This window comes from Centruroides vittatus, unplaced genomic scaffold, assembly GCF_030686945.1.
Source record: "Centruroides vittatus isolate TY-2023 unplaced genomic scaffold, ASM3068694v2 contig_1109, whole genome shotgun sequence".
Classification (NCBI taxonomy): domain Eukaryota; kingdom Metazoa; phylum Arthropoda; class Arachnida; order Scorpiones; family Buthidae; genus Centruroides; species Centruroides vittatus.
In genome coordinates, this window is record NW_027120710.1 from 170300 (window position 1) to 192658 (window position 22359).

A 22359-nucleotide genomic window follows, 5' to 3' on the forward strand; every position below is an offset into this window, starting at 1 on the left:
TGGGACCAGTGAGCGAAACGAACCATTTAACCACGGGTTTCCAAACATTACTAATTCTCACAGCTACTGTTGTCAGTATTACTAGTTTTGGATTTAATATAACACGCGCGCATATGTACAATACATGAGAAGTACCCGGGAAAGCTGCGTCCAGCTGTTTTCAAGGTCAACCGGTTTGTTCACAATATACACTACACATGTGAAATTTCACGCTTTTTAAATGAATGAATAACACTCCCTGCAGCTATAATTGTCAAATAAAAGCATTTTTGAAAGATTATTTTTAACTTTTTATATAATTTTCCTGGAAAAACACTTTTTCGGGGGGCGTTTTTTCGCGGAAATTATTTCCCGGCAATTTTTTTAAATGTTAAATTCGTATTTAAGTGGAAATAGTTAATAGATATAAAAATAAAATTCTTAGAGGATATTTTTTTGCCATTAGAGATTGTGGAATAAAGCTGAAGGAGCTAGTTAAAACGCGTTCTAACTAAAAAATGGTTTTGACTGCAACATATAGAGTGATTCGGGGTAAGATGGTAAGGGGAGGAAGATGCCTACTTTTTGATATTTTCAAACGGTGACGTCAGATATTGTCATGTGTTTGTATGATGAATCGTTGGGTCATAATTGAGTGCGGAAAGCTGTAGTTGGCTACCGTTACCTCATTTTCGTAGAGGCCTCCAAAACCCAAATTATCGATATAATTTCCTTCATAAGCAAAATGTTAGGCATCTTCCCCGAATCACTATACATAACTTTATTTATTTCCCCTAAACATATTTAGGTAGCTAAAATTAGTTTTAAATAATGTTAAAAATTAAAACTAATTTTATCTAAAATCAAATCATGTACAGCAGTAAATTAACTAGACGAAACGGGTTTTGTCTAGTTAAGACTAGAATTTACTGCTAGTCAAAAATGAATTTGAGTTAAAACTAGTTTTAACTAGACAAAACGGGTCTTAACAAAGATATCCAGTATAAACTAGTTTCAACTAGTTAAAACGCGTTATAAGTAAAAACGGGTTTTGACTGTAACAGCTACATATTTTGAATGAAAGTTTTGTACATAATGTTCTGTGTATAATATATCTCTTTTATAAACAGGTAATAATAAATAAGTAAATAAATTAGCATTTTACTCTTTTGTTTTATTACATATGTAGACAATATAAGTAGCAAACCATAGATTATCCTCTAATAGGCCTACAGTGATTCTCAAAGTGGGGGTCGCTGAAAAATTGATGCCAGATCAATATTTTTCAAATATTTTATAAATTTACTATGGATTCATGTTTAGAAATAATAGAAATAAAAAATATATATAAAATAATTTTTACTTAAATAAATTGCACATATAAATAATAAAAACAATACAAATATTTAAATACGGGCCTAAATATAATATTCATAAATTTGTGCGCTATTGGGGAATCCCCGAGACGCCCCACCGGTGGGCGTGTGGACTCCGTCTCCGCTCATTCTGGCGGAGACCAGACCCTAAACACCGGAGTTTGATCGGAGGTTCGAACCTCACTCGGACGAGTTGGCAGCAGGAGTTTTTTCCGGGTTTTCCTCCTTGCATATGACGCCTGAATAGGGGCCAGCTTCCCCCAAGTCCTCCTGGAAGGCACTTCTATCTCCCTTTCTCGCGGGGGCCGCCTCATATAAGGCCGACTTTGGTCGCGTCCGTGACCTCTCACCTGTCTTCTCGGATTGGCTGTCTTCTATAAGGCCGACTCTTCCCACTCTGTTCTCTTCCAGCGTAAAGGCCTGAGTTGCCAAAAACGCTTCTAGCCCACAAGAACAAGAATCCCCGAGTTCCACTCTCCGCCTAAACTATGATAGAACAACGTTGTCATTTGGAACGGTGTTTGCCAGCAGCGTTGCGTCTGTAGGCAAGTCGAGTTAGAAATACAGTAGAGCGTCGTATCCGAAAACCGATCAACCGAAAGCGTTTCAGTCTGCAAATTCGAATTTCCGCTAGTGCTGTGGCGCCACAATATTTGGCTATGTCTTAGGATACTCCGATATTATTTTAGTTGATATGCGTTTTTAGCTGGCAACACTGGCGCGACCATGAGAGGGACTTAAGGACGCGCCAGTATTTGAACGAGACTTTTTTCCCATCGTGAGTGGTAAGTTTTGCTTGTTTTTCTGAGGACTGCGTTGTGCTGAATCTGAACGTTTTGAGATTAGATTAACTTCCGAAATATAATGTTTTTTTTGTTTTTATATTTTTCAATATATTTATTTTGTTTGTGAAAAATAAAGAAATAATTTTTTAAAAAATTTCGTTAGTCTTAACATTGACAAAAATTCAACGCAAAGCGACACGCAAAGGAGAGAAATTTCAACATAGATTAATTAAACAAAACAAATGATCTCCTTCTGAATTTAAATTAACCCCCCTCCCTCCGGGATGTTTTTCTACACATACTCATTCTTCGGGAGTCCTTTGAAATTTTTAAGTGCAAAAGGGGGTAGCGGACCAAAAAGTTTGAGAAACACTGCTCTAAGGCCGCGACTCCACTAGCCGTAAAAGGGCCGTAAAACCCCTCACCGTAAAAGCTTTTAATCACGTGACCATGATATTTTACGACCTGCTCAGGCGTAAAATATCATGGTCACGTGATTAAAAGCTTTTACGGTGAGGGGTTTTACGGCCCTTTTACAGCTAGTGGAGTCGCGGCCTAATACATTTAAATAGCCATAGAAATTTAATTCAGATAAAGACAAACTATTTTCATAAATAATTTATTAACTTTAATCTTAACATTTTTGTTTCATCTTTAGTCTGTTTCTATCTCATTAATAAACGCAATATGAATTGTGAATAGCATATGTCATCGTACCTTTTTCCTGCAAACTACAATAATTTACCTAATATTAATAAATAATAATAATAATATGGGTTTAACCTTGATAAATTCCAAAGCCACCCAAAATCTATCCTATCTTAACACATGGTTTAACATTTTTATACATTTTTATAATGAAATATATATATAATTTTCATCATTCCCTTTTCTTTTCAATTCAGAGTTCAATTTTCAAAGGAAACGTGGCATTCTTTGTAAAATTGATTTTGAAGTAGGTGATGTAGATAGAGGTTACGAAGTTGCCAATCCGTTTCCTTGGTCCTTTCTCGAGTTTCCAATTGGAGACTCCAGGAACGACCAAACAATAGAACAGATGAACTTTGAAGCTTGTATGTTATTAAAACGTGTCCATAAAAGTATTTTAGCAAACTGCTTAGACGAGTGTTTAGGTAGTCTTATACAGTAGAGACTCGTAAATCGGAACCCCGGTAATCGGAATCGCCGGTAATCGGCACGATTTTCAGTCGGACTGTGTCGTGCTGAATCGAACGTTTTTGATACTAAATTTACTTCTAAAGTATAATTTTCACGTTTTTATATTCTTCAATATATTTATTTTGTTTGTACAAAATGCAGAAATAATTTTTAACTATACGATAGCCTCGATTATTATTATAAAAATTTTCGTTAGGCTTAAAATCGACGAAAATTCAACACGAAGCGACACGCAACGGAGAAAAATTCAACACGAAGCGACACGCAACGGAGAAAAATTTGAACATCGGACAGGTTAATATATTTATTCGTACATAATGGTAATCGGAACAAATCCCTAATCTGAACAACCCCAGTCCCCAATTGATTCCGATTTTCGGTTCACTACTGTATTTACATCTAAATATGTAGCCGCATGGTCAGACCGTAAACCTTGAGCTAGGTAAGCTGTAAGAAGACAGTTCGAACTAAAAGCTAAATATAAAAAAGAGTTAAAACGTGTAGGAAACAGAATCTCTTGGGTATAATTAAAAAAGTAATAAATGTCGTTAATAAATATTGCTCATCACGATCGGGGAATGAGTAAGAGGGGCCATTCACTGACCATCCAATATTAGTTAAATTACTTCCTTTCTTTATAATTTGTGTTAATGATTACATTTAATTCCGTAAATATTATAAACAGAATATCCGATAGCATTTATAATTTTAATAAATATTAAATGTTGGTGAATTTCTACATACGATACACAATTTTCATCGTGTAATATATTTTATATTTTTTTATTTATATTTTATGTATTTATGTATACTGGTACAACCATGATACGGGTAGAAAATCATAAAAATCATACAAGATTATACAATATATTTATTAATATAAAACAAATATATGCACCAACTTTACCTAAAACACAATAGAATGAATTTAATTTTTGGGTTAATGTTACCCTAGGTATACAAAATGGCGGATCGTCTCTAATTTCAGCAAGGAAATAGTTGGGACGCACGTTCTAACCTAACCCAACCTATTCTAATAAATTACCATAATTATTAGCAACCAAATTATTAGAATAGGTTAGGTTAGGTTAGAACGTGCGACCCACTGTTTCCTTGCTAGAATCAGAGACGAGCCGCCATTTTGTATACCTAGGGTGACATTAACCAATTTTTGTTTTACTAAACCTAAAAGTGGGAGAACTATCCAAAAACAAAACAAATTAAAATAAATAATTACCAAAAAGCTGGACTATATCTTACCTAGAAAATGAAAAATAATCAGTTTATTCTCTTGTTCACAAATCGGATATCTCCCAAATATCCAAAGCTGGTTAAATGAGGAGCAAACACGCGACGGCCGGATGGCCGAGCGGTCAAGGTGGCAGCCTACCGCTCTGGGGGACCCGGGATCGAATCCGAACGGGTCGAATAATCCCCAGGAATTTTTCGGGGGGTGGTCCGTTCGGATATGTCGGGCCCCGTCCCTCACCACCCGGTCGCCCCATTGTGGGCCTGGCCGCACCCATAATGGGCCTACTAAAAGAGGCCCTCTTAGTGCCCACAGGGCGGAAAGAGTTAAAAAAAAAAAAAAAAAAAAAAGGAGCAAACACGCAATTAACATGTAATTACTAACAATTCTTACTATAAGCCTAAAAAGAAAAAAACCATTACCATAAAGCCAACATTATGCGATAAACAATTTAACCAACCGTACAACATATGCACATGTCCCTTCTGTAATTACATAAAAAAAACTCAATGAGTTGCACCGAACATGCATTAATACTGCCATAGCATTACAAGAAAGACTACTGTAATAAATAAATCAGTCGAAAAAATTTATTCAAATTTTTATACCACTGGCAATAGGTACTTAGTGATATGTTGTTATTCAACTTCGAAATATAATGATCGAAATTATTTAAGTTTAAAAATAGTTAATGGAGTTTATTTACTTAACAAATTTCTAAAGTTAATTCCATTCCTCGTACAATTTACAACCAGATACTTCGTCCAGGGTAACACTACCCGTTTCAAAACAAATAGCAAACAAATCTTGCTAAGACTCTAAAAACCCAATTAACGCATTTGTTTAGGATCATACGAGACAATGGAATCAGTGAACACTCCATACGCTCTAAATATCCAGGAGTTTGTCTTGGGAGACCATACAATCTCTTAACAAAAGTAGGTAATACTATATCCAAAATCTTCCCGCCTGAAACCCCCACACTTCGGAGACATAGAGAAGAGAGGAGCCTACAACTGCATTAGTCCAAAATAATTTCCTCCATAATAAATTCCTGTCAACAGTATCAAATGCTGATTCTAAATCTGCAAAAAAACGCATATACCATACGCCATTTTTATCTTAATGTCTTAATCGCGTACAGAATGTAAATTTTTTCAACGGTCGAATAACCTGCACGAAAACCAGACTGATTCTCTGACAGAATATCTCTCATATTAAGGCAACTTATTAACCTATAATACAACTCTACAAAACATTTTTGAAACACAGCACAGCATCGAAATGCCTCTAATTTTTAGGTACCAAATTTGAATTACCCTTATGTACTGTACCGGAACCAATAAAGAACTCTTCCATTCTTCCGGGATAGCACCCTATTATAATTATGTAATAAAAAAGAAAAATTTGAGAACCGGAAATTGAATGAGTGAATATTTTGATATTTAAAAAGAAATTTAAAGTTGACTTTGTTTAAAATTATGGTTTACTTTAGAAATAAGGAAATTTATCGATGGGTGACATCTTCAACTTCCTCTGATTCACAGGAAAAGAGGAGGGTTCCTTTTCATTTTGCAGGCACAAAAATAAAGCTAAAGAACTTGATGAAGGGTACAAACTGTGAGTGGAGCGAAGGAGGGAGAAATGTCAATTTTTCCCGTTAGTAATAAAGAAAAGGGAAATAATTCATTTCCTGATTCAATGCCCATTTCGATAAACAAAATAGAAAGTGTACATAATTTAACACGAAAATAACAAATAAATACTGAAAATATTCATTAAAATACAAAAAACACACGATATCAGTCAGGTCTCAGTTGCATTTAAAAGTGAAAAGCAAACATGCAGTCCCTTGGTGGAAATTCAGAATTTCATGGCCAGTCTGGATCAAAATATGGAATATATATAGGTATACCTCGTCTCACGTCGGTAATTGGTTCCAGAAGAGGCGACGTAAGTCGAATTTACTTGTGTAGTTACGACGTAAGTCGAAACTACGACTTACGTCGTAACTAAACGCCAATAATGGAGGAAATGCCAATAATGGGCACTTAAAGACCGCTAAATAAGACGACAACACAAAAACACGGGTGTTTTCATGTTTTGTTCTCTAGGATTTATGATGATTATATTAACATTTCCTGTAAATGTACATATTTTAATGATTTTATGTGCTTTCAACGCTTTTCTAGTGATATTACGACTTCAATGTTTGTGGCGGACTGATTTAAAGTCGAATAAACTGACTTAAACTTGATTTTTATTTTTCCATATACTTTTTTGACAAACGACGTATAATCGGGAACGACGTAACTCGAGGTATACCTGTACTTCATTCATGTTGACTGACTTTCTTGCGGATGTTGTATGCCAATATTAAGCGATATTTCCAGTTTTCATATCCTAGTATTAATTGTGATTTAATAACCTTGTACACAAGAAAACAAATCTGTTTTCATTTTTAACTCTAATCCTGCCAATGGACTGTCCATGTGGAGTTTTCAAGATATTTTTCACGTGTTTCATACCTAAATAAAAGCCGGTTACTGATCGAAAGTTTTACGGAAATTATTTCATTGACAAATTTTCTGTTACATTCCCTTATTCCTTCAGACCTGAATCCAAATCCAAATCATCTCCACCCTGAAGACACTAACAGGTTCTTTTTAATTACACCCATCGTAGGTTGGTTCGGGCTCATTTCAGTGTCAAAAAAAGATGAATCCTGAAACAGACAGTTTTGAGAAAGTTCATCAATATTCGAATAGTTCTCGAAACCAGGCGTGCGAACAGCAGGCTAATGCTTTTACTGATGCATCTGCTATTTGACCATATGACACATAATTCGGCATTTATTCGGCTTGTAAAAATTTGCCCGAGAGTCAAAACGCGCTCGATTTTTCGGTATTAAATCTTCTTCGGCAATACTAACAATTAATCGACATAGGCAAAATCTGTGGTAAAAAAAAGGACTAAACAAGTAAACGTATCCGTTCCGTTTACATTTGGGTTGGGAAGAGAACGTCAGCCATTTACTCAAATTAACGGAAAAAGCCAAGTTAACTTTTATTTCCGTTTTGCAATGTGTTATGGGAAAACAAACTCTTTCGATGAAGCAATCTAACTTGGCAAATATCTCCGAAATGAATCTTACATTTCCTTTTAGTGCCTTTTCTTCGTCGACGACTGAGATATGAGATCCAAGTGGAATGCATTCCTTCATTTCTTGCACGTGTAATATTACAAATGCCGTCTGGAATAAACCACGTTTCTTTCCTTTGCAGAAGCATTTTATAGCATCTCTCTCCACAACCGTTAATTAACATGGGTCGAGTGAAAACTTCAGATTCCAAGAACTCTTCTCTCGTCGTAAGAAATCTAATATGAGGAAGGAATGGCTCCAGCACTTCTCGAAGAGAGTGGCCATATAAGTAACGCTTTTCTAGTGGAAGTTTGTGATCACATGACTTTAAGACGCCATTATTCTTCCAAACGAGTAGAATTTGATAGTGAAATGATTGGTGAATAATAAATATATTTTAATTATACAGTATTTATCATAAGCCACGTATATAAATAAATTCTTATTTTAGTTTAATAAATAACAATAATAATATACGAGACTCTTTACTTATGTTATAATTTTTAAGGTAAAAGGATTCTATTTTGGATTCTATCGAACTCGGACCCTTATTAAGGAAGCACGACACGCTTTCATCAAGTCAACTGGAAAACCAACATAAAATAAAATGTTAACCGTTTCGTTTTAAAAACTTTTTAAATAAAAAATAATAAATAAATTTCTAATAAAATAAATAATTTTCAAAAAACGATTAAAATAAGAAATGATTTAATAAATTTTTAAAATTTTCGGAAAAAAAATCCAGGTGGCGTTTAGGCTTATTCTTCATTCTGTCTAAAGTAAACTTTCAGATGAGGAAGGAGAGTTTACAAGTCTAAAAATGGTCGTTTTAGGTAGAAAATTTGTGTGTAGTTTATTCATTGTATTCATCTCTGCCTTCTTAAAACACACCAATGGTCGTAAGTATACTAAAGAAAAGTGTTTATTTATTTATTTTTTTTTAAATAACCATCTGAAACATCTCTTGTAATCCTTTTACATATAAACTATACAATTTCAAGGTACAAGTTACTTTTAAATGCTTTTTATATGAATAAAAATGCAGATAAATGAGCTAAAAGTAACTTCTTCTAATTTCTATAACAAAAATATTCAAACAAGATAATACACTTGAATTAGTTTGAAGAAATGATAGATTTTTATATTGTTTTTTAATATCCCAAGCAGAAATTCATATAAACAAAACATATTTATTGTTTGAGTTATATATGTAAAGCTATAAAGCTTTATAAATAAGTTGAAGTCGGTGTTTGACACTCTATTATATGCCGAACTCGACACCGAGTAATGTTATGGTCTGTGGATGAGATTGTAAATACGTATTAGGTATATACACGGTGCCGTAGCTACGGGAGGCTATAAAGTGGCTAGGCTCCCTAATAATTATAATAGATCAAGCTTAGCACCGTTCATACAAAGTGTGAAGGTCTATGCGTTTGTTTTTATCGCACAGTCTTATACCAGTTATAAAAAAAACAAAACACTTTTTGCCAGTACTTTCAGACAGTCTTTTAATTGATAAAGAAAAAAAAACAGGATGAATATACAATTGAAAATTCTGTATAATAGGTGAAACTCAAAAGAAATTAAAAGAGCATCTTCATAATATGTTCTTTTTTATACAACTTGGATATATGACAGTTGTGCTTCAGTCAACCTTTATTTTAAAGCTCTTCTCTGCCTTACTGTGCAAACTTGTTAAAATCATCCCTCTGGCAGTTGCACATTATAAAAGCATATCATTGCATTTTTGTACAGTTTTAAATTATGAAATAAGACTTTTAGAGAGAATTTTTGAACCTTTAAGAATTATTTATGTTCTTGAATCTAATGAGAGAGTTTCTAATGATAATGTCATCAAGAGTGTATGACATGTCTCGTCAATCCAAAAGTATTAGCAAAAGGTATTTTATTACATTGTAATTTTAATGATATGGTGATGGTTTGTGAATTTTATGTGCATGTAGTCCCCAATAAAGCCATTTAAATTACTCATTCTTCACAGCAATTTAAATTTTTCAGGAAAAATAAAAAACTTCTCTGATATTTGCGATCCGATGTTCATAGAGTCAAAGGTTAACAAATTAACAAAAATGTTTGTGTATTCAAATGCAAACTGATTCCCATCTTACTCTGGCTCATAACTGTTAATTCTAAATATAAATGTGATGTATTAATAAACTGAGTTGTGATCATATTTTCACTTTCCTGGCTGTTATAACAGAGAAAGTATGATGATCTGAAAAAAATTGATTCCCTTTGATCTTTACATTTTTGGACTTAGGACACCTATAAAACATCAAAAAATGCAAAAAAAATTGGGAGTAATTTCTGTATGTATGGATATTTGTGAGAGGTGGCACAATTTTGTTCAACCTATTTGAAACTTAATAACTTCTGAGCTTTCGGTCAAAAATTTCTGAAATTATGCAGAGAGGTTCGTTTATAGCATCAATCCCCCTAGAATGATGCTATTAAATTTTGGTGGTTAAAGGTCGAGAGGACAGGGAGATAATGGGGGTCGTGTTTATCTCCAGTAGGGTTGGACTTAATGACGATTTTACTCGTTATTCGCATTTAAACTTTTTATAAAACTCACCCCTATCCTCAAAATTAAGCATTCTGCCATTTTATAATAGTAAAAAATAGAAGTTTTTTTAATAAAATATGATAACATATAGTGCCACCAAAATTTTAAATGCTGCTGGTTTTATTTTTAATAATGGTTCTGAAAACCTGTAAAATCAAACTATTAATTTCTTTCATTGATATACAGTAGAATGTCACTAATCCAGCATATTAATCAGAGTTTAATTAACAATTCAAAATAATACGAATTATCAAGGCTTTATCATATTAACCTTTTTGAAAACCATCTTCAGGTTACATCAACATTAAATTGAACATTTATTTGAACATTCTGTACTAATGCAATATTCAAATATTGGGTTGGCCAGTAAGTTCATGCAGTTTTTGCTGATAGAGATAGAGTTAGATGCTCTGAAAGCAATTATTAGTAGCTGTAACCTTGAAAACACTTGTTTGTTTGACAAGTGACATTTCACCAATACTTGTCAAAAATAAGGCGTGATGGTTAGTTTCATTTTGTGTGTTTGTCAGTATTCCAAAGATGAGAGAACAATACATGCATTATCAACACATTATGTTTTTTTATTTTATAAAAGGCAAAAACATGGTGCAAACATACAAAAAAATATGTGAGGTGTATGGTAAGGATGTGTATTTCGGAAGTGGTTTGTAAGTTTTCGTTCCAGAGACTTTTTCATTCAAGATACACTACGATCAAGTCGGCCAGTTGAGTTTCACAATGATCAAATAAAAGAATTAGTTGACAGTTTGTCATTCGATCCTACTGATCTTTAGAACTAAGCAGACAAACACGAACAGTAACAAAAAAACTTTATTAAAAAGGTGAGAACTGTCACCGACATCCTCGGCCAACATCCAGGCAAAAACCCGCAAACTTTTCGCGCCTCTTTTTTTTACAAGTTGCCAGCCAACATCTCATTGGCAAGTGTTGCCAGGCAGTGTTCGGGATCTCTGGCGCTGGCGGCCACAACAGTAATCCACGCCATACGACATGGGAGATTGCAGATATTCTTCAAATATCGAAATGTATTGTGGAAAATTATTTATGTCAACTTGAGTGCATTAGCAATCTGGATGTTTGGATTCCACATGAACTTAGTGAAGTCAATCACATCATTTGCATTTCCATCCGCAATTCCCAAAAAACGCGAGGAAAGTGACTCACTTCTCAAGCGAATAGTGATAGGGAATGAAAAGTGGATTGTGTACATCAACATTAATTGCAAAAGATCATGGGGGAAGCATGGCAACTGCTGCAAACCATTTCTAAAACTGAACATCATTCAAGCAAAGTCATAGTCTTAATTTGGTAGGATTGTAGGGGTGTTTTGTTTTAAGAACTGCTTCTGAAAAACAAAGCAATCAATTTCAGCTTATACTGTGACCAACTGGAGAAATTAAACACAGTGATTCAGGAGAAGCATCCAGAATTGGTGAATTGCAAGGGCAACTTCCACTATAATTATGCTCAGCCATGTTTGTCATTGCAAATCTGACAAAAATTGTTGGAGCTTGGGTGAGATATTGTACCTCATCGTCCATATTTACCCAATCTTGCCATTTCTGATTACTACCTGTTTCACTTCCTTCAAAATTCTATAAATGAACAGTACTTCCATTTCCAATGGTGACGTAAAACAAACTTGGAAGTCTTTTAAGGCACAGACTTATTGGCCAACCCAATATTTTTCTATACTAAGATAACTTTCAAAAAGCCAAAATATCAGTTTAAAAGCTTTGTTAAATTTTACTTGTATTTAGAGTAGTTATTCAATTTTAAATTTGATAGAAAAAAATTTTATTTGGAAGAATTTATAAATCAAATTTTCTGTAATACATATATAGATTAACACAGTTATATATTACTAGCAGGTAGGCCCGGCGTTGCTCGGACAAAAGTAACGATAGCGATAATTAAGATTATTAAGTTATAGTGACAAAAGAAAAAGAGTAATTTTATCAACAAACTAAGTATTTCTAAAGAAAGGTCGAATTTGAAAATCGAATGTTCTAATATTGTTTGATTTTCATGACGTGTTCTGATTATATCGTTCAATTTTCATCGAATGTTCTAAAGAAGAAAGGTCGAGAAAAACCGAACTAATGTGTTCAAATTTGAAAATTGAATGTTCTAACATATTACTCTTTTTCTTTCTTTCTTTTTTTTTCTCCAGCACCGGTAAATTTTGCATGTCGCTTTCTCTTGTTCCCCATTGTTATGTAACACTTCCATTGTTACTTAACATTTCCATCATCACGTAACACTCCCATTGTTGATGGAAGTGTTAAGACTTAATCCTGTCCCTCTCCCTCATGGGGAGGAATTTCGAAAAATCCCTTTTTAGTGTGTGTCCTCGTGACGTATCCTAACTGTGTACCAAATTTCAACTTTCAACTCCTAACTGTTTGGGCTCTGCACTGACTATTATTATTATTATTATCAACTCGTGTCAATTATATATATAGATTACTATTTTCTTGTTAATTTGTACAGTGAATGCATAATTTCAATAATCATTTAGTACATTTAATTATTTTATAGAATATTACAGAATAGCTCTTACCAATTCTCCAACAGCTCAAATGATATATTGTATATCCAAATTAACAATCGGTCTAGACCTTGACTAATTAATTTAATATTACATAATTTGGATTAATATATGTATAATTAATTTGCTAAGTTCTAACCGATAATTAATCTGGCTCTATCAGTTGAGTATTAACATCAAATGATTTGTTAAAGAAATCGATAAAAGATATACAAATATTAGTTATAATTCTGACATAGAATTTTTTTTTATTTAGATATTCCTTGTACAACATTGGACGACTGCTTAAATGTTACGGGTGTGGATGTGGTATGCAAAGAATCCAAATGCAGCTGTTCCGAGAATGATACATTAATTGAAAATCAGAAACTTTGTGCACCGAGTAAGTGATAAATAAAATTTACACTGAATAACGATAATATTTAAAAAGTTGATTTATTCATTTTTGATGATCAATAAATCAATTTGTTTAATATGATTCTAAATACAAACAAAACTACACCTTATATCACTTCAGGTAAAATTTAATGAACAAGAAAGTTTTAAAAGGGCACAATTTGTTTTAAAATAAATATTATTAAAGACAGTTCAATATATTTGTAGCTTGTTTTCTATTGGAATTTATTTAATCATTAAATAAATTTTTCCTCATTTTTAATGGCTGAAAGGTTTATTCGACACTCGACTTTCCTTTAAGTCATCAGAATAATCACATTAGATAGATGATATAATTTAGATGAATTAAATAATAAAGATAATTACATTTTTCAAAATGCTTTACTTATATGGACACTACATAAACCATTAATTGAGTTTAAATAGAACATTAATATGTAGAGCCAGAAAAATCACAATTATTAATTAATAGTAGCTGATATATTGAAAACTCCTAATCAAAAATCTTAATTATGTTTTCAAATTTTAATATTAATCTTTATTATTATGAATAATAACGATCCAGGGTATTTAGACAATCTTTGAGAAAATTTCCAGGTTTTTCCAGACAATTTTCAGATTTTCCAGATAACTTATTCAATTCCCATATATTTCTTATACAGTTATTCTTGTATCCATTAAGTCAGTGATATTCAAACTTTTTCGAGCCATCACCCTCTTGTTCCGTAAACTTACACAGTAGAGTTCCGCTAGTCCAAACTAATTGAGACCGAGCTCTGTTTGGATTAGCTGAATAATTGAAATAATGCAGAAGCAAGCAGTAAAATAGGTTCGGTTTATATAGATCCAACACCATCAATGACTTTTGTTTCTGTTTTTGTGTGTAAGTAAAGTATAGATCTGCTGTTTTAATAGACCATGTCAAACACTGATTTATTAATTTTGTACAGTATTAATACAGTACTTCAATAAAATACAATTTTTTTTTTTTTTTTGTTGTGGAATTCTAAATCTTTTTGTACCATTATCATTTAAATTCAACTGGAAAATACAAAAAACATATTTTGCAAGCTAAAAAATTTCCTCTCCACCGACTGAAACATGTTCGGATTAGCAGTGTTCGGACTAGGAAGGCTGTACTGTACTCAACACCCCTAACCCATTTTCCCTTGTGTGAGAAAGGCTTTGAAAAAGTCTTAGAAAAACTTTCCTATGAATCTCACGCATACCATATGTTGTTCTTCACACCTGGAAACCATTAAATGCAATCTTTCTTCTTACCTGTTTTAACAGAGGAAAGGGAAAGGTTGTCAATGATCCCAACCCTCGCCTGTGGTTCAGTACCCTGCCTCCTGCTGCCCATATGCTTTTTTCTTCATCCCCCTAGATTTACTCATCACTCACAGGGGCAGCAATAGCACCCACTTTGGGAACCACTGCTTTAAGGTATATCTCTGGAAATTTTAGAGTAGATGTTATGCATCTTTGGCTCAAATTCTAACATGATTCTAATACTGGGAAGGCTACTATTGTGTTAGAATTTGTGTCAAAGATGCACATCTACAAATAATTAAATTTTTAAAATTACAAATTAATTTACAGAATAAAACCAATTTTCTGGATTAACAACTAGATTAACAATATTATTTTCTTATATTATCCAGTAAAATTAATTTTATTTGTAGGTAGACATTTGTGTACACTTGTAAAAGTGAAATCTGGTAAATTCATAAATCAGTCCCAAACACCTTCATCTACCCCATAATCTGCTTTAAAGACCGTACGTTTCTATATTCAACGGTTGATTCAACAGTGAATTTTCCATTGAGTCCCTCCATTGAATGATCTGATGTCACGTTCTGCAGAAAAAAGAAATGCTGTCGTTGAGAGGTCGCTTTTCAAGATGACTGACTTAGGTAACGAGAAGGTGGCGATCGTCACTGTTTTGCTAAATAATTAAAGTAACTCGCTTAACCATTATTCGAATAAATCCTTTTATTCAAATGAACCCATATTTGTATCATTTTCTTGTATACTGGGTCTTTCTTTAATAATTTTAATTTCTTGAATATTTATATTACTAGGAAAAATTAGAGGGGTAAATATCAGTTGTAATCAATTTTAGACAAATGAAAAAATTTTAATATTTCAATATTGACCAAGTTATCCAACATAATCGTGCAATCACATGTTTTATCATATACAGATTGTTCATTAATCTGTCCGCTATTACAGCATCCACAGCAGCGAATGGATAGTTTCTATAGGCGAAATTTACTTTTTCGTGGAAGCCGCCATGTTAGTTTATTCAATACTCAACAGTCTTTGAGCTCATTGAGACCAACGGTGAAACAGCGCTGACATCACTAGTCTCAACGGAGAACTCAACGGTCCATTTAGAAACGTTGTTCTCTCACCGTCGAGTCAACCGTTGAATATAGAAATGTATGGAGAGTCTCATCTCGTAACCTGTACTTCAATGTAACTGTGGCATCTCGTTTCATTTTTGTTTGTTTGATATCCTGAAAAAAATTGAATTAAAACTAAAGTTTGTCAGGTTATTTATAGACTATACCTTAAGGAAATTGAATTAATAACTGCAATTTTTAAGAGTCCATTTTGAATATTTTTCTTTAAATTGAATTTTGAAAATATTACTTTTGTTCCAACCCAGTCTCAAATTCTTGTTCAAACTGTTATTTATGTGGAGGCCGAGTTCCCCAACAAAAGTTCAATTTTAATGAAACTTGTGTATATTAATGCCTTCATTTAGTTCCATTTGTTCTTATATTTACTATGACCATCTTGAAATATGCATAACATTTCTTTCTTAACTTTTAAAATTTCTCAAAGTCGTTCTAACTGTGGCAAATATTTATGCCTGAAGTTAGCATAAAAATAACTGCAGCAAAATTGAATACTCTTGGAAAACAGATTTGGTTACGCTGAAATTTTATATTGTTTATTTGTATACCGTATGTATCACTGGTGTAACAATACTTTTGTAAGCCCTCGTGAAAAATTATTGGGCCTCTTGGCAAATAGTTTGGAGAGAATTTAACACCCAAATATTTAAATTTATTTGCAATTTCCAGTAGTATTTCATTTAAGTAAAAATTCCTTTCCTTATCACTGCACTTTCCACCATTTTGAAATATCATATCCCTTACTTGCATGGATTTATCTTTAACAAATTCTGTTTACAATAATTAGTAATTGGTTTATTTTGTTTTTGAAATGCCACTTTATTTGGAGGTTTTTACTTTTTTTGCCCTATACAACAACCAAAGCCAAATATTATCGGGCAAGAAACGGCTATAATACTAATAATTTAATAGACAATTTGGCATTAGAGATAGATGTTAGGCGCCATCTCTTGATAAACTTAATAATTATAAATTAATTAAAATAATAATTAAGAATCACTGGAAGAAAAGAATCGGCCCAAAGCGGGTCTCGAACCCGCAACTCCTGCTTACCATGTAGATGCGTTGTCAATAACGCTACCCGGACCTTTGATCCGATCTCATCTTCCAGCATATATAAGCTAACGATATAACCATCGATAGTTATTACAATGCCGGCTGGGGACACATTCAGTGCCCACGACGTGCAACACCCAAGGCACTCAACCGGCCATCACAAACCCTGGCAAGGCGTATATAAATAATCAAACATCCTTACTACACCTGATACGTTTAAAGCTATACAACAACCAAAGCCGATTATTATCGGGCAAGAAATGGCTATAATACTAATAATTTAATAGACGATTTGGCATTAGAGATAGGCGTTAGGTGCCATCTCTTGATAAATTCAGCTTTGGTTGTTGTATAGCTTTAAATGTATCGGGTGTAGTAAGGATGTTTGATTAGTCTTTTTGCCCTGTGAGAGCACTAAGAAAATAATTTGGCAATCAACTCTATCCATCTTGGATATCTACATCACTGTTTACTCATGCACCATAGAAAATCAAGGAGCAGCTTGTAGTATAAATTAATTTTCATTTGGATAACTATGTTAACTTTCTATTGGCTATTAATATGACTCAAAGCCAAACTTATCATAATGTCCACAAATGACTTTAAGGTGACTGTTTTATCATTCATTTTTATTAATGCCAATATGCATTTTGGATGTATATAATCATCTCTCTTCATTTGGGTACAATATTATATAATAAATAATTTTAAAAAGTCACCTTAAAGTCATTTGTGGTCATCATGATAAGTTTCGTTTTGAGGCATATTAATAGCCAATAGAAAATTAAGGAGCAGCTTGTTTGCAGATGTGGTTGCCCTTCCACTGGTGGCATTGTGATTTCAATTGTCGCTTCTTACTTCCACATCATGCATACATTTTCCTTTTGGTATCTCTGCTGTATTGTATAGAACACACAAGATTAATATTTTTTTAAATTACGACATCTCGTATCTTTGTAAATAAACTAGCTTTATTGTAATTATAAATCATTCTTTTCTCTTTATCCTAATCAGTTAATAGTTTAAACAGTTAACTAATTAAAATTTATATCCTGTTTTCAAACACCTCTTTAATTATAACTATCAAATTATAGTTGTTTGTGTCATTACTTTTTTGTGATGCTTCAAATGCACAAAAAAATGAAGCACTATTATATGAGAGGAAATATCTTAAACAGAAATAAATCAACTAAATAATTAGAAAATTTACTATAAATATGCATAATATTTACTCAAAGTTTAGTTGTTTTTTTTTTTCTTTTTTTACTCTTACACTAAGCAGGGCCATTTTTTTTCATATCCATTGTGGGTTTGACTAAGCCTGCAATGGAGTGACAAGGGATGAAACAGAATTATCTGGGATGGACCGCCCACTAAACATTCCTGCAGAATTTCTCCCACCAGACACTGTCCTGGATCCTCAGAGTGATAGGTTGAGTTTTTAATTGACTCCTGTTGGTCCTCAAACTTTGAGACTGCCTAGAAGAATTTCTAAACATTTATTTTCTTGATTTGAAACTTTTCACACTGAAAAGTCTCAATCTGATTAAAGGATTTGGTTATAACGTCAGTATCGCATATATGACAACAAAACTATTCTTTAGAATAAACCTGCTGGTTATATCTTATCTTAACTAATTTATAAAGATAAATACAACTAGCAGGTGTTTTTTATTATTATTATTAAAATTACATATTGTTTCTTTACATTTATTTTATCAATGATTTCTATTTAAAACTGTTAAAATATATGAACTTTGGATTCAGACTTGTTGAGTTTTAGGTCGAGTATCGATCTCCGCTAACTCGGACTAATACGAGGTGAAGGTTGTCCTGGTTAGAGGGATTTTTTTTATTTACTATTATAGGATATGAGCTCAAAAATTTTATGACTACAGCAGTACAGTCTTTAATAACTTATCAACTACAGTAACATAATCAGTGGTATTTCAAAGACTTCCACTTTTCCTTTTATTCTGTACCCGATAATTTCTTAATAAATGATCAAATACAAAACGTATGTACTTAATAATGTAATAATTTCAAAAAATATACATTTTTTTTTTAATTGTGTTATATTGACGTACACGAATTGTATGATAACATAAATAAATGCTAGATGACGATGCCATTAAACTGTTGAAACAGAATATAGTATAATGTAAGGTCTTACAAGCTTGATTGGCTTAATTAGGATGAAGCGTAAAAAATTTGATTTTTATTAAGTTGTAAGTATTGTGCAACATTGTCCTCAATGGAATCTTTTGCGCATCAATAAAGCACTCTTCTTCTTGGACTCTTCATCCTGCAAATACTATAGGAGCTTTTTTATGATTGTTACGGGCCAACTTGGCCTATAATGGGATATATAGGGGGTTAGAGATGAGATTCAAAATATCAGTAAAAATTTCAGGACTCAACCTTGGTTTCCACAAAGTAGGTGGATGCCTTTACTACCTATGTCATCTGGCCATCAATAAAAGCATTAAAAACACTTTTGTTTCTTAATAATAATAATAATATATATTATCTACAGGATGGTTATAATTACAGTAGACCCCCCCTATAACACGGTAGATAAGTTCCATGTTATATGAATCCGTTTGTACGAGTCACTTAAATATATGAGCCAATCACAGCCCAGCAAATGAGCTGTGATTGGCTCATGTATTTAAGTGACTCGTACAACACGGATTCATATAACATGGAACTTATCTACCATGTTATAGGGGGGGTCTACTGTAAACTAATCCTTATCAGAACCCAGTTCTAATGGATATACATTAAGAAAACTTGGTGTTTATGCTATTCACACCATGGGAAATAAATTTCTGGAAAACAAAAATTAGTTCAAATTTAACTTGGCTGTTTTGTAGATTTTTATGTAAAGACAGTTGTGTTTTTTTCTCATTTTAAAGCAAACTTTAGTTATTTGCTGCATTTTTTTTAAAATCAAATATTGAGAATTAAAACTTACTTTCACATAGTTTCGAGCCTTGGCGAAATCTGTAAATTTAAAGAACAGTGTTTAGTAAACGACGCTCATACGGAATGTATGTACTCCAGTAATCCGGAAGTATCTCATCACATCTGCAGATGTGCTACTGGTTATGAAAAAGGATATTCTAACGGGAAAGAAAAATGCATTCGAGGTATTTTATAAGTTGTATTATTATTACATGTCTCCGAAGTAATTGAATTCAAAACACAAAATTTCTTCTAGTTTATCGGACGACCGTGTATGAGAAGAATGCCAAAATTTTACACTTTTTTGGAAATGGCGACAGCGTCCCAATTATAATGAGCTGTCTGGCTGCCTTTTTGGCACTGTTTGCTTGTTTTGCCGGAATATTTCAATTCCTGAGGTAACTGTAGTGTTTAATACGGTGCTTTTTTTAATCAGTTTTAATCATTATTTTTAATACGTAGTTATTGGCATTAAATAATTAGATACAAAATTTTTATGATAGGCGAAAGCAAACCAGCAGAAGCAGCCTGAGATGTGGAGATCCCCAGCATCCTCAGGAGGTGGTGACGCTTAACGGCTCGACCCCGACACAGCCGTATCCCTCATCCGATATGTCTCCGTCTCGTACGCCGGATTCACTAGGTCGACAGACTAATTTACTCCTAACAGAATACTCTACTTAACAAATCTGTCTTCTCTCAGTTACAAAGTTTACTTTTTTTATTTTATTTTTTCAGAATCTGTTGATTTAAGTTTGAATTTATGTTACTGGTTTAATTCAGAATCTTATTATTATATTTTGAGAAGCTTATTTTGAACATTTTGATTGGTAAGAGAATGTTCCCTTAGTAGTTTTTATTTTTTTTAATTATTTTTGTTTATACATAAATAACTATCACGTCAGCATTGCATTTACATTCCAACAACAGAAAATATAATATTTTTATATAAATTAAAAATTTATTTACAGAATTTTCACCAAACTCAACAATTCCCGATTCATTCATTCCAGTGGAAGCTTGCCATAACGTAAGTGAATTGTTTAGTTTATTCTACTGTACTTTATATTGTATATTTATGTAATAAAATACATATGCAGGCCTAGTTAGCAATAATATACATAAATGGTTTCTTATCGTTGGATTATTGTCCAAAAAAAGTAAAGGTAGTTATTCCTTTCACATACCACAAGATGTAAGACTCAATTTTGATTATCACAGCATAAAGAGAAGGATGGCGTAGCTTGTATTGCAGTCACAACTGTCTTTCTTGTGACAAAGATAGATGGAATTGTAAAGATCTGGAGTGGACAATACAAGCACAATTGTACTCTATTTTGTGAAATGTCAAGCACTTTATTGCTGAAGTTATCTTAATTACTCACTATTACCATAAACTTTTGGCATCCTATTCATTTTGTAATATTGCCAAATATTCGTAAACAAAAGAGTGGCTTTGAATATCATTTGTTATTGATGCTACAATATTTATAATGGTTCGTAATATAGAAGATTACCCTCAATATGACTGATTTTTGGCCATATAACCAATGTAATATGATCCCCTTTGAAAGAAGTCTCTTTACTTGACCAATAATTAGGCTATGTATGGGATCTAGTCTGCTTTTCTTAAACAAATTAAAGCAGAGGTTTAAAAGAGGTATCATAAGTGTGCAGTGACGAATAAAAGAGCATACCATCGACATAAAAACGACAAAAATTTATTTATTTGAACTTCGAAATGTCATTTAACATATACAATGGTTTATCAGACCATCTACAATATGTATGTGTTAATAAAAGGTGCTTATTAATTATTGAAATTAATTTAACCTTCCATGGATGACCAACCACTATGACCGTGTATGTGGCATGATATTCGAGTTATTCATGGTATTCAAATTCATTTGAAATCTTGAATTTCTAATACTCCTAGTATTTGTAGATAGTATTGGCTCATCTCTAGTTGTAACCACTTCTTCCTTCACTGAAGGAATTTCTTAATTACAGTATTTTATTTGCAGTACATATTGTATTTAATTTTAGTGAGTTTAGTGGTTAAGCAAAGTGAAACTGTAAAATTGCAATGATAACTGGCAAAGGAATTTAACTGTGGGAAGACTTAATCCAACCAATTCTTGCCAATAAGGAATTTTATCTCAGTAAGTGGAAATCAAATACAAAAGAGAACAATAAAAGACATATCAAATCATATGAAGATGTAATGTCAACAGATCAATTCTGGAGTAGTTCAATTGCAGTTGGGCCAAAAGCTTTCTTTGTCCAGGATCAATGTTAGTACAAGAGACAAGTCCACTAACAAACTAGACTAATCTATTTATATATAATTAGGCATATGCATTCATTCATTCATTCATGTTTATTGACTGTAAAATAATTTACAATTCCCTGTACCTGCCAGAGGCACAACCAGGGAGAAAACATACAATTAAAATAGTTTACAATTGAAATAGTACTGAACATGGACGAGTACAGATGCAACAGAGTGGGAAATCACAGAAAAATGAAAGTACAGTATCCGCGCATCAGCTTGATGCCCGGAGAAGACGTACACAAGAGAACGGGGGCAGTGCTTATGCCCGAAGTGGGAGACTTATCCCAGCCTGAGAAGGAGAGGCCTA

General features: G+C 32.9%; 1 protein-coding gene across 3 annotated transcripts in view; it reads left to right on the forward strand.

Annotated features, from left to right (window-relative positions):
* LOC136976127 (uncharacterized) overlaps positions 1-22359 on the forward strand; it is a 149795-nt gene that overhangs the window by 121453 nt on the left and 5983 nt on the right. The window contains exons 1-7 of one of the 3 annotated variants that reach the window (XR_010880883.1): positions 8472-8609; positions 13129-13254; positions 19738-19902; positions 19974-20115; positions 20221-20360; positions 20456-20547; positions 20689-20747. Coding sequence is in view for 2 of the 3 variants with exons in the window: in XM_067271349.1 (XP_067127450.1) it covers positions 8531-8609; positions 13129-13254; positions 19738-19902; positions 19974-20115; positions 20221-20360; positions 20689-20747 (711 nt within the window). In the remaining variant the exon portion in view is untranslated. Of the gene's footprint in view, positions 1-8471; positions 8610-13128; positions 13255-19737; positions 19903-19973; positions 20116-20220; positions 20361-20455; positions 20548-20688; positions 20748-22359 lie in introns of those variants that run through there. The other 2 variants (XM_067271349.1, XM_067271343.1) reach the window with 2 other exon arrangements.